The 12,295-nt window shown below is 50.9% G+C and overlaps 1 protein-coding gene across 13 annotated transcripts in view; it reads left to right on the forward strand.

Annotated features, from left to right (window-relative positions):
* Positions 1 to 12,295, forward strand: part of TNS3 (tensin 3) — a 315,320-nt gene that overhangs the window by 104,092 nt on the left and 198,933 nt on the right. For 11 of the 13 annotated variants that reach the window (XM_032244265.1, XM_032244267.1, XM_032244273.1 and 8 more), the window contains one exon: positions 5,305 to 5,343. The exons of 1 other annotated variant lie outside the window; for it this stretch is intronic. In XM_032244265.1, the coding sequence (XP_032100156.1) occupies positions 5,305 to 5,343 (39 nt within the window). Of the gene's footprint in view, positions 1 to 4,857; positions 5,203 to 5,304; positions 5,344 to 12,295 lie in introns of those variants that run through there. One more of the 13 variants, XM_032244274.1, reaches the window with a different exon arrangement.

Genomic DNA, 12,295 nt, shown 5'->3' on the forward strand with positions numbered 1-12,295 from the left:
AGAGCCGAAAGAAGGCCATAAAGAAGCTTCTCAGAGGGGCCCTTGCCGCCACCATGGGAGGGACGGGTCCGAGGGATACAACACAGCCCATGGCTTTTGGCCCTCAGCCCATGGACCACTGCCTTCTCTCCAACTTTCTGTCGCTGCTAATGGGAGCCACTCTGCCCCCTTCCGTGTCCCACTGTTGTCACCTCTTGTGACCCTAATCCCTGAGGGAGCTGCTCATTATGAGAGAGGGTACAGCTCCCCTCATCTCCTCAGGAGAGGAGCCTGGAGTTGGGGCCCCTGCTGGCATCGTCTCTGAGAGTTCCGTGGCTGGCGGCTGGTCCCCTCTGGGACCCGACTTCTTATACAAAGAGTAGGGGCTCGCTGGCCCTACTGTGAGGGCTACAGAGAAAGACCTGCAGATGCGGCACTGTTGTTCCACGTTTATCCAGCTGAGTCTACACATTGGACGAGCCATGGGCCTCCCCAGGAGTGCACCTTGCACGGGGAGCATTGCCTGGTTCTTGTCTCATCCTCCACGCCCCTGCAGCTCACTCAGCACCATGTTACACAGCAGGTGAAGCACAGGGCCAGTGGGTGCCCACCTAGACCCCTGGCCATGCCACCGAACACATCCCAGCCACGTTCGTGGTGCACTGATGGGCCCAGGAGCAGCTCAGAGGCTCCTGGTTGCCATCTGCAGGGCAGGCTCAGGGATGCAGTGTGCCGGACCCTCCAGCCCTGCAGCGTTGGGTGGCTGCTCTCTCTGTCTTCATCCCTGTGAATGAGTCAGACTGGCATGTTAATATAACCAGGTTTTTCCTTGGGTGCTGGTGAGGCACAGCTCCCCTGAGAGAATGCTGTGGGTTCTTGGTCTCCACTCTCTTAAAGAATAAGCGATGGGACCACTGCAGTTGTGCTGTATGCTTGTAAAAGTAAATATTGGACCCAAAGAAGTGTTGCAGAAAGGTGATGTTACTTAGGTAGAGAAAAGAGAAGAAGAGAAAGACGTCCATGAAGAGTGTGGAAGGGGACTCCAGAGGGGAAAGGGAGCTCCCACCATGTGGGAGGGGATTCCAGGGAGCTGGAGATCCGGTGTGGGTGAAGGAGCAGGGGCATTTATCCTGGGAGACATTTCCACCTTCCCAAGTGGGAACTCCTCTGGCCAATGAAAGGGGTTCCTTTAAATTTCCACTGGAGTGATTGACTCTTAGTTTCTTCCCGCGCCTGTGAAATTTAAAACATAAACCATTAAATCTCCCGGATGGAGAGAGTTGGGAGGGGGGCATGGTGCTGAGAAATTCTTGCCCTTAAAACTACGCCCACCTAGTACTGAAGAAGTGTCAGCTTCTTTGTGCCGAGCAAGGCCAAGCCAGCCTGGGGTTGGCCCCAACCCACAGTGCTTCTCCCTGTCCAGTGGAAAGAGTGAAAGAACCCCACAGTGCTGGGGAATGTCTGATCAGAGCTGGAGTTTGAGGTGAGGAGAGCAAGCAAGTGCGCCTCACTCCCTTACCTGGCTCCTTCTACGGGAGACATCCTCCTGATGTGTGGGAGGCGGGCCAGCCTGTAGATCAGCGGGGCGGGCACAGCGGAGAACTGTGTGTTCTCTGACAGGGATGCAGCTTGCCCACGGAAGCACGGTGCTTCTGCCTCTGCTAAGGCTGAAGAACAGCGGGTGACACCTGAGTGTCCAGCAGACGCAGCCGATCTCACCGCTGCACAGCCCCCATACGTTCCTTGGTGCTGAGCAGCAGGCCGGTGTTAGCATCCCAAACCCGGCCGCCTCATCCCATGGTTAAGTCTGTGGTCAGCTACCTGCCTTAGCAAAAGAGAGGAAAAGTGTGATGGAAATGCAATCTCTTTTCAGGGACTTCCCATCCTGGAATATGGCTTTAGCCACACTGAAGGAACAAATGCCCTCTGTGTTCACTGGTCACGGTTTTTGCTAAATTAGATGTTTGCGCTTAGAGAAACAATGGCTTTTCTCTTTATCGACAGGCGACTCCTCTTTGCTCCTAGAGGAGTGCTTCATGTGATTGGTGCTTCATGTGCATTTTTATTTGCAAATTCACTCTCATAGAAGGTCTTTCCTGAGACATTTTTGTCTTCATTTTGTAACAGCACATGTGCAAATACAGTAGGGGCTGTGACTGGTTCTCTAGGAAGAGAAGAGCAAGTCTGGTAGGATATGGGTGTGGAAGCTTAGGACAAGGCTGCCTGCCATTTGCTCTTTGGAACCTGGGAGCTGCTTGCCCCACTGTTCCCCCAGCTCATTTTCTTGAAAACTATTCATTTTATGCTGTTTCTATTACTGGAGCTGTAAGCTGTATGGGGTTGAGGACCAGTTTGCTTCATTTCCGAATGAAGTCCTGGCAGGAGAAAGCTGTCAGTGAAAATGTGCAGTTCAAGTGATGGATGCAGTTCAACAAGATTAGGTGTGACAATCCCAGAGCCCCTTAGCCATGTAAGCCACGGAGCTCACCTCTCCTTTTCTGTAGGATGCCCTGGGGCCAGGCCAGGTGGTGGGCAGTTACTGCAACCCATCTGGTCACAGAGGGATGTGGGAACACACAGACCCGGCTTCTTGGCCAAATCTTAAAGTGGCTGCTGTCGTTAAAACTCAAGTTTCTGGCAGGGCGTGGTGGCTCATGCCTGTAACCCCAGCACTTTGGGAGGCCGAAGTCGGTAGATCACCTGAGGTCGGGAGTTTGAGACCAGCCTCTCCAACATTGGAGAAACCCCGTCTCTATGAAAAAAATAAAAAATAATAATAACCACCCCCCTCAAGTTTCTGACATTGCATAGGGCTTTTCTTTCATTCTCTCTACAAACGCATGCTTCCAGATAATAAATTTGAGAAATGTACTATAGACTTTATTTTTAAGAGCGCTTTAGATTTATACAAAAATTGGACATACGCTTCCCTCTCGTATATAAACAGCTTGCATTCTTGTGGTACCATTTTTACTCTTGATTAGCCAATATTGATACAGTCTTAGTAACCAGATCCCTTGATTTGCATTAGGATTCTCTCCGGGTGTTGACGTCCTATAGGTTTAGACAAATGCAGAATTACGTGCTCTCATCATTATAGTATCAAGCAGAATAGTCTCATGGCCCTGAAGAGTCTCTGTGCTCTGCCTGCTCCTCTCTCCCTCCTAATCCCTGGCCTTCACTGACCTTTTCACTGTCCCACAGTTTTGCCTTTTCCAGAATGTCACAGAGTTGAAATCATACAGTATATGTCCTTTTCAGAGTGGCTTCTTTCACTTAGTAACATGCGTTTAACTTTCCTCTGTGCGTTTTCCTGCCTTCATAGCTGATTTATTTTTGTCATGGATGATATGCCATTGCAGGGATGCGGATAGTGAGTTTTCAAGACAGGGGCCCTGGTTCTTTGCACATTTCTTGCCTGCACGTCGAGGCAACAAGACGCGTGTGTGCGTTGAGTGGATATCATGCTTGGGGTGAGATAAGCCACACTGTGAACCACGGGGTCTCCACCATCCTGTGAGGTTTTGTCTGTGACTCTCTGTTTCCAAAGCCATTTTTGTTGTTGTTGTTGTTTTTGCTTTACATACATTTGCTCGCTTATTCTCTCATCCATTCATCAAACTTCAATGTACACACATGTCGTTGAGGACATACCAATGGAAAAGGCATATTCCTGTTGGCCGGCTGCTGTGGGTGTTCAGGAGGCAGCCGGTTCATGGTGGGGCCAGGGGCCCTGAGAGAGGACCCCTGCCCCAGACATCCGTCTGAGTCAGAGCCCTGATGGAGTAATGATGTGTCCCAGACACAGGAACGGCCATGTGTCACATACTCCCTGAGGACCGTACTGCTTAAGATAAGCAAGAGGCTATAAATAGTTGTTCTGGCAAGCGTCAAGGCCACGCTGCTGCCCGCCCCAAACCACAAGGACAATTAGTCAGATTTCTGAGATTTCTCCTTCCGTTGCACATTTTCAGACAACTCTTTGAGAAAGGAGGTGCCCGGGATCTGGAGGGGGCGGTGCCAGGAGGAAGCTAAGGAGTAAGGTCGCTCACGGGGAGCTGAATCCTGTTTGCTGGCGCCTGGCTCCTGAGCGGCCCCCAGAGTCCCCTTAGCCCCTCTCCTTAGGTAGAGCTCTGTGCCTGTGAGTGGGGCCCCTGCCCTGGACCGGCCACTCTTCTGAGCTCCTCATGCACCATCTCCTGTTCCTCACAGTGACCCTGCTTGGGAGGCACTGTTGTTACCTGCAGTTTTCAGATGTGGAAACCGAGGTCCAGAGAGATCAAAGGCCAAGGTCCTGAGGCTAGTAAGTGGTGGAGATCCTGCCCAAGGTGGGGTCTTTGCGCTGTGGGGCCGGTGGCTCCCTATGCGTGTAACTAACTGCTCTCCAGACTGTGTTTGAGCCGCCTTGCCTCCCTTGCCTTCTCTGTCTTTCCCAGGGAGCTCTCGGTCTTCAGAGACTGTGGTAGAGTCAAAGCCTCCTCTCCCGTCTCCTGTGCTGAATGGAATAACCATGTCAACATTGCCATACTCAGACTGTTTTTAGTTCTACTTGTAGAAATAGTACAAGAAAATGTGGTCCCTGGCCGGGCGTGGTAGCTCATTCCTGTAATAAGGCCGAGGTGGGCAGATCACCTGAGGTCAGAAGTTCGAGACCAGCCTGACCAACTTGAGGAAACCCCGTCTCTACTAGAAATACAAAAATTAGCCGGGTGTGGTGCTACATGCCTGTAGTCCCAGCTACTCGGGAGGCTGAGGCAGGAGAGTCGCTTGAACCTGGGAGGCAGAGGTTGCAGTGAGCCAAGATTGCACTGTTGCACTCCAGCCTGGGCAACAAGAGCGAAACTCCATCTAAAAAAAAAAAAAGAAAGAAAAGTGGCCCCTTGTGGAAGAGAATACACGCCCCAGGTGAGGATGGGAGGAGTGGGGGCTTGGAGACCACTCGACAGAGCCTTCTGCCTCCTTCTCTGGGCCGCGCTCCCAAGCTCCCCAAGCACGGACCGATTGAGAAGTTTCCATCCTTGAGGTCTACCAGCTCTTTGTCAAAGTAGAGGCTACATTTCGTATCTATGAGTGATTTGCATTTTTCTTGAGGGGGAGGCCCCATGGTTTCCATGACATTAGCAAAAAGGACAGGGACTTTCCAAAAGTAAACAAAACCCGGGACTCTCTTAACTCCAGGTCTCCTCGGTCGTGAACTGCTATAGCTTTGTGGTCAGGAGTGAGGTTAGAGACTGTTTCATTCAGCCTGTGGGATCCAGGCTTGATTATTATGCTAACATTTTCTGGAGAATCCGTTTGCTTATCTGTTTCTTCTCTCTTTGAAAGGTGGTGATTCCCTGCTGTGTACAAGTCCGTCTGGAACAGGTAAGCCCTTTGCATTTCTTTGGCTCCCTTGTTCCATCCTGTGGGACTAAGTCTCTTTCTTGAAGCTGTGCCCTCTTTGGAGATTTTTTGACTTCCTGTAGGATCCATGCCCTCCCTTTGACCTGTAGCTTTCATTCACAAGGCTCTCTCTGAGGACCTTCGACGTTGCTGCACTGGCCATTTGCGTGGCTTTTTAGAGAAGAGGATCCCCTGGCCTTTGTGGGATCTGCCATTCTATCGATAATAGTTACCTTCGGGGCAAATCTCCCCGGCCTGAGTTTCCTTGGCTTTCAGGTGAAGACAGCACAAGTCTGTTGTCTTAGGGATAAAAACCTGGACAGTGAGGGTGTCTGGGTCGCTGGGTGGCTGTGGACAGTGTGGTGCAGTGGTTTATTGACTGACATCCAGCTCCGACAAATACTGGGTGTGTGTGTTCAAATCAGATTGAAGGTAAACATAATAGCACTTTCCCTTTGGCTTGTTATTAGGCAAATTTAAATTGCTGTCTGCTTTTCAAATGCAGCTCCTTGGAAGGTCGTGGTAGCTCTTGGTGTTTTCGTTGCCTCCACCCTTTGGAGCTGAGGGGGTGAAGCCTTGTTTCTTATTAGCAGCTTTTAAGGTACCTGAAGGGTTCACTGTGCCTAGACAGTAGGACATGGCACCCTCTTCTCTCCCTGCAAATCAGAAGCAACTCCCTGGGAGGCAAACTGGAAGCTGCCTCTTGCTGCTGGGGAAGTGTGTGCAGGTCCCGGCCTCCCCGGTAGGGGAGGGAAACGGGTGCTCCCTGTGGTTCTTCCTGGGCATCCATCAGGGGTGTTCTCCAGACTTCTCAAATAGGATGGGGCTTCCTGCCCTTGGCTCCCCACAGCTTCGCCGTACACAGAATCTGGGTGTTCTGCCGGGGATTAGGCAGTCTTTCTGGGCCGTGATCTGGTGGCCTCCAGACATGGAACTTGCTCTGTCTTGGGGTGCAGTAGAACATCTTCCCCCAGGCTCGGCCAGCGGCACCCATGTGGCAGCATCCCTGCTCTGATGAAGTCAAGTTCCGATCCTGGCTCCGGTGGCTGGGCCCTGCTCTTGCCCCCTACCCACCTTAGTCTCGGGTTTCCTCTTTTACCCATTGGGCATGAGGGTGACTCTCTAACCTCATCACTTAAGTGATTGGGCCCTGCCCTCGCCCCCTGCCTACCGGAGCCTTGGTTTTCTCCTTTACGCTGTGGCCATAGGCGTGCTCTCTAACCTGACTGCAGATGAAATGAGAGAAGAGGGACTATGGGATCAGGCCTGTCACAGAAGGCTTGCCACAGGCAGGGTGCCCTTATTATGCTCCTTTTAATGCTGTCACACGGTGTGTCTCTTTGCTTCTGGAATAGCAAAGTATGCATTTGAGATCATAGGAAGGTTAAAAAAATCTCACTCAGAAACCTAAAATATTCACAAACTATGAAAAACATGTTGCAGCATCAAGAGCTGAGGCCATCCATCCTTGCTGGCCTCAGCTGTGTCCCCAGTCCTGACGTCCACGCTCACCCTTTTCTTCTGCGGCACTCACTGCTGGGGGACGAGGTGGTGGGGTGTGCCTTGTACTTGCTCGGTTTTGACAGGCTGCGGTTTGTGACTGATTTCCTCAGGCTTGTCACAGGCCCCAGGGAGCCACGGGACGAGGCCCAAGTGGCCCCGGAGCTGTGTGCCTGTCCTGAGGCCCTGGCTGAAGTCTGTTTTCACAGGGGCAGCTGAGACTCTCCCACCTCGCAGGCAGTCCCTGACCATCAGATTTTTTGGTGAGCCCTGGACATCAGTGCCACCAGAGGGCTAAAGCCGTGTGCTGTGTCTAAAGACGTAGGTTGCAGGGCTGTCAACAGCCTGTTCAGGCCGGAACCGCAGGGGCCCATGCTGGCTGTTTAGATGTTGTCACTGTGCCTGCTGGAGCCCAAGGGTCCCAGAGAGGAGTCTTCAGTCTCCTGGAGCACAGCACCCCACCTGCATCAGGACATGCCTCCCTGTTACCTCTTCACAGGTGTGGTCGCTAAGAGAGCCTACGCATCTACCCCAGCCTGGCTCCTGCCCCCTCCCCCTGCCGCTCTATGTGTGTGTATATATTATGTATGTAATTATTATATGTATACAAATACATACATGCATGCTTTGTGTGTAGTTATATATATGAAGACACATGCATGTTATGCATGTAATTGTCGTAGGTATAAGAACTCATACATGCACAATATACATGTAATTATTATATATACGCAAATGAATATGTACACGTCACACACATGTCAACACATGAACACATACAGGTGCTATGCATGTGTTGAATATGTGAGTGTATATGTATATTAGGTGTGTAGTCTTTACATGTGAGTATATATATGTCATGTAATTGTTTATATGAATGTTTGTATGTGTATATTATGAAATCAATGTTATACTGTGAATACATGTATCTTGTATGTAATTGTTATATGTATATGAATGTCTGTGTGTTGGTTTTGAATGTAATTGTTATATCTCAGTGTATATACATGTGGATAATGTAAATTGTTACCTGTGTGTGAATGTATGGATGTGAGTCTGTTATGTATGTGAGTTTATATGTCTGTGAATATATGTGTGTATATTTCCCTGAGATCAACATGGATGAGTCCGCTCTGTACTAAGCTCTTTGTGGTCTTCTCAAATTTCCTTAACCAGTTGGCCTCCAGGTGTGGTTCCTGGACCAGAAGCCTCAACGTTGGCTGGGGACCTATTAGAAATGCACATTCTTAGGCCCCAGCCCAGACCTACAGGGACTGGTGCTTTAACAAAGCCTCCGGCAAGGCCGATAAGCTGAAGTGTGGGAATCCTGGCTGTGAGCTGGAGCTGGGGCAGGAATCAGCCTGTGGGCGTGCAGTCGGGGGTGGCCTTGGCGATGCCTGCCGTTCTGGTTGCTCTCCCTGTGTGGTGGCGTGGGGTCATGAGAGGGCCTTTGATGCCAAGACACCCAGCTTCCTCACATCTTTGTTTTGCATGGAGCTTAAACATGCTGTCTTCCTCCTGGCATGGAGGAGTAAATGGAAGGATGGATGTGCAGCCCAGCCCGGCCTGAGCACCCTTCTGTCTCCCTGCTGGGTGGCCTGGTAGAAGCCAACCCTCCTGTTTAGCGGAGCTTGGGTGGGAGGGTTTCCACCTGCACAGTGCGGCTTCTCAGGGCAGAAAGCACAGAGCACTGATTTTCTTTCCTGACCCTGTCTGGGCTGAGAGCCTTCTGGCACTGGGATCCTTGGCATTTTGGATGGGCATGGAACTGCTTTCAGAAAATACTGACATCCCCGACATCACCTGGATGCAACCTGGCCTATTTCTGGTTTTCTCTTTGTTATCATTCATTGAGTACCTATTCTGTCTCAGATGCTCTGCCCTCCCTCACCTGCTGGAGCTCAGAAAACTCAAGAAAATCCCATGTCACCCAGACACTAATAGGCTTCTGTGCTCTGGGGTGTCAGTACCCCTGCACGCACCTCTGTGACCTGCCCTCAGACCTGACTGCCCTCTGCTCCGTCCTGTGCTGGAGGCCCCTCCCATACCTGGAGTTCACCTGGCATCTGTACCCACCCTCAACCCCTGCCTTTGCTCTGCAGCTAACCTGAGGGCCATGACCCCTTTGGAGAGGTTCTAGAATAGCTTCACCCCAGCATGTTTTATATTGAGGTGAGCTGCCGGGTCTTTCAAAATTCCTGGAGTTGCGCTGGCTGAGGTGTGATTGTTTTGAAACCCTTGGGCCTCATTCCCTCGTGGGGCAGGAAGAAGGTGGTGATGAGCCTTGCCAGCTGTACTTGCTGACATCCCATGACATAACTGTAAGAGTGTCTGTCACCTTAATGACATTACACTGTGTTGAGGGTCCTTTGTCTGCAGGCATAGGGTGACTTTGTGGCCACCTGGGCATTTAAGACACAGTGAGGAAGGAACCTTTTCTGTGTATGTGGTGCATTGAACCTGTGGCTATTTTCCTGTGATGTTGTTTTCCTGGTAGCAGAATCTTCTATTTATTGCAGCACCCTGCAAAAGTGGGTTAGATTAATTCATGGACTCAAAAGCGGCACACAGTGTTGTTGAGAAAGGAGCTGGGAAGCAACCTCCCTTTGTGAATCTTAACTTAGCAATGTTACATGGAGACAGGGTCAGAGCTTCTTGGGAGCCAGTGTAAAAAGGAAACCAGGCCAGGCGCGGTGGCTCATGCCTGTAATCCCAGCATTTTGGGAGGCCAAGGCGGGTGGATCACAAGGTCAAGAGATCGAGACCATCCTGGCCAACATGGTGAAGCCCCATTTCTACTAAAAATACAAAAATTAGCTGGGTGTGGTGGCATGCACCTGTGGTCCCAGCTACTCAGGAAGCTGAGGTGGAAGAATCGCTTGAACCCAGGAGGCGGAGGTTGCAGTGAGCCGAGACTGCACCACTGCACTCCAGCCTGGCGACAGAGCAAGACTCCGTCTCAAAAACAAAACAAAACAAAAAACAACCCACAATTACTGGCATGTGCCTTTCTAGAAGGTGGGAAGAAACAAGAATCAGCAGAGAAAACGTGCTATGCGGGGAATTATGGAGGGTGCAGATGAAGGCATCAGGGGATGTGCCACCTGTCTACGGGTCAAGTGGAATGATGATTTTAGAGGGATGTCAAAGGGACGGTGTTGCAGCATAGCCTCATTGGGACCTCTGGCTTTTAGAACTATAAAGGGACCATTGGTGTCTTTCTCACCTGCCTACCTCACCTTCTGTTTGCTGTGGTCTGCTGGCTCATAGAGAGGATGCCTCCCCATTTTTCAGGTAACCACCGTCCCTTGGACTGGGAGAGGTGGCTGGGCTCCTCACAGTGGAGTCACAGCCTGTGGTCCAGCTGCTCTGTAGCTCTACAGGTATGTGTACACACGTGTGCTCACACATGCACACAAGCGCAGAATATAATAGTAGATACGAGCATGGACTAGCGTTGGGTTGAGTCCCATCCAGGCTATGGCCTAGCGAGCCTTGTGGCCTTGAATGGAGTTGGTTCACTTTTCTGGTCTCCACTTTCCTCTTCTGTTAAATGAGGATGCCAGCAGCTTCCTCGTGGGGTCACTGTCAGGATCGAATGAAATAACATGCTTGGATCTTCGGTGCTAGTGTGACACAGGGAAAGCACGTGCTGTGTCAGGAGGAGGCTGGTTTGTTGTTCCATGAAGGTGAGCTGGCAGCTCTGTTCTCCTGGTGCCCTTTGCTGTGTGCTGTGCATTGTTGATCTGGCTCTACTGCCATCTGACGGAAAGAACCAGTCTGATGAGTTCCTGCTTCCTGAGGGTGAGGGCACCGACATCAGACACTTACAGTAGATGAGTACCGTGATCCCGCATTTGTAGACTTGGAGGCAGCACTAGGGTCAGAACAGGGGACGTATGCCAGTCTGTCCTTGGTAGCTGCAGGTTTGCAGGATTTTTTCACGGCACCATGGCCTAACCGTGGTTCGAATGGTGGCCCCACAGCTTTTGATTGAAGTTCAGGGGCAGAGTGTCCTTGTTTTTGTCCACCCCTGTCTTTACCTTCATACATTTTGCCAGCCACTGATTGATACCAGCAGGTGCCCTCAGGTGCGGGGCAGTCTTCACTAGGACACCCTGAGGCCATGTGTGGGACCCACTTCCCCGCCCAGCCTCCTGGGCAGCCGACAGCTGGCCTGCGTCCAGGGAGGGCGGGGCCTGGCCTGCCCCAGGGAAGTGTGCTGCCTGTTTACAGAAGGGTCACTGTCCTTGAAGGAGGCTGGTGTCCCTGCCTTCTGGTGGCCGCCTCCGGTGTGGGAGGGTTCAGGGCAGTGCCTGATCCAGCTCCAGGCAGGTCCCGAGCCCTTGCCAGCTGCTGTACTCACGCTGGGATTGTTCTAGCTTGGCCTTGGCCATTGCGGTCTGTGCCCCGGAAGAAGGGCTGGGTAAGAATAGTGGCTGAGTCATCAGGGCGTGCTTCTCCTGGTTCACCTAACCCGCCTTTGGCCAGCAGTCTGGTTCCCCTCAGGGTGACCGCAGGACTCATGTTTCAGCCTGAGGCTGGAGCTCGCACTTCACCTTTGCATGGCTGTGTGGGCAGGGTTCGTGTGTCTGTGGTCTGTGGTGTGTGTGAGGTGTTTTGTGTGTGTACGTTGTGTTTGTGTGTTTTGTGATGCATGGTGTGTGTTGTATATGAGGTCTGTGTGGTGTGTGAGGTTTTTTGTGTGTTTGTGAGGTGCTGTGTGTGTCGTGTATTGTGTGTGTTGTATGTTGCGTGTGTTGTGTGTGAGGTGTTTTGAGTGTGTGTTGCAGTGTGTGTGGTGTTTTGTGTGTGAGGTGTTATGTGTGTTGTGTATTGTGCAAGGTGTTTTGTATGTGTGTGAGGTGTGTCTTATTGTGTGTGTTGTGTGAGGTGTGTATGTTGTGCTGAAGTGTTGTGTGTGTTACAATGTGTGTGTTGTATGTTGTGTGTGTTGTGTGTGAGGTGTTTTGAGTGTGTGTTTTGTGTGTGTGGTGTTTTTGTGTGTGTTATGTTGTGTGTTTTGTGTGTGAGGTGTTATGTGTGTTGTGTGTTGTGCAAGGTGTTTTGTATGTGTGTGAGGTATGTCTTATCATGTGTGTTGTGTGAAGTGTGTGTTGCATGTGAGGTATGTGTGTTGTGCTGAAGTGTGTGTGTTACAATGTGTGTGTTGTGTGTGAGGTGTGTGTGCGCGTGCATGTCTGGTATGTGTTGTGTATTATGTGTAAGGTTTTGTGTGTCTTGCGGTGTGTGTAGTGTGTATGTGTTGTGAAGTGTTGTGTATGTGTTGTGTGTGAGGTGTTTTGTGTGTGTTGAGTGAGGTGTATGCGCTGTGTGTGTTTATATGTTGTGGGTGAGGTGTTTTGTATATGTGATGTCTGTTGTGTGTGAGGTGTTTTGTGTGTGCTGTGTTTTGTGAGGTGTTTTTTTTGTG

The sequence above is a fragment of the Sapajus apella genome, unplaced genomic scaffold (assembly GCF_009761245.1).
Source record: "Sapajus apella isolate SASKATOON/1434 unplaced genomic scaffold, GSC_monkey_1.0 scaffold54, whole genome shotgun sequence".
Classification (NCBI taxonomy): Eukaryota; Metazoa; Chordata; class Mammalia; order Primates; family Cebidae; genus Sapajus; species Sapajus apella.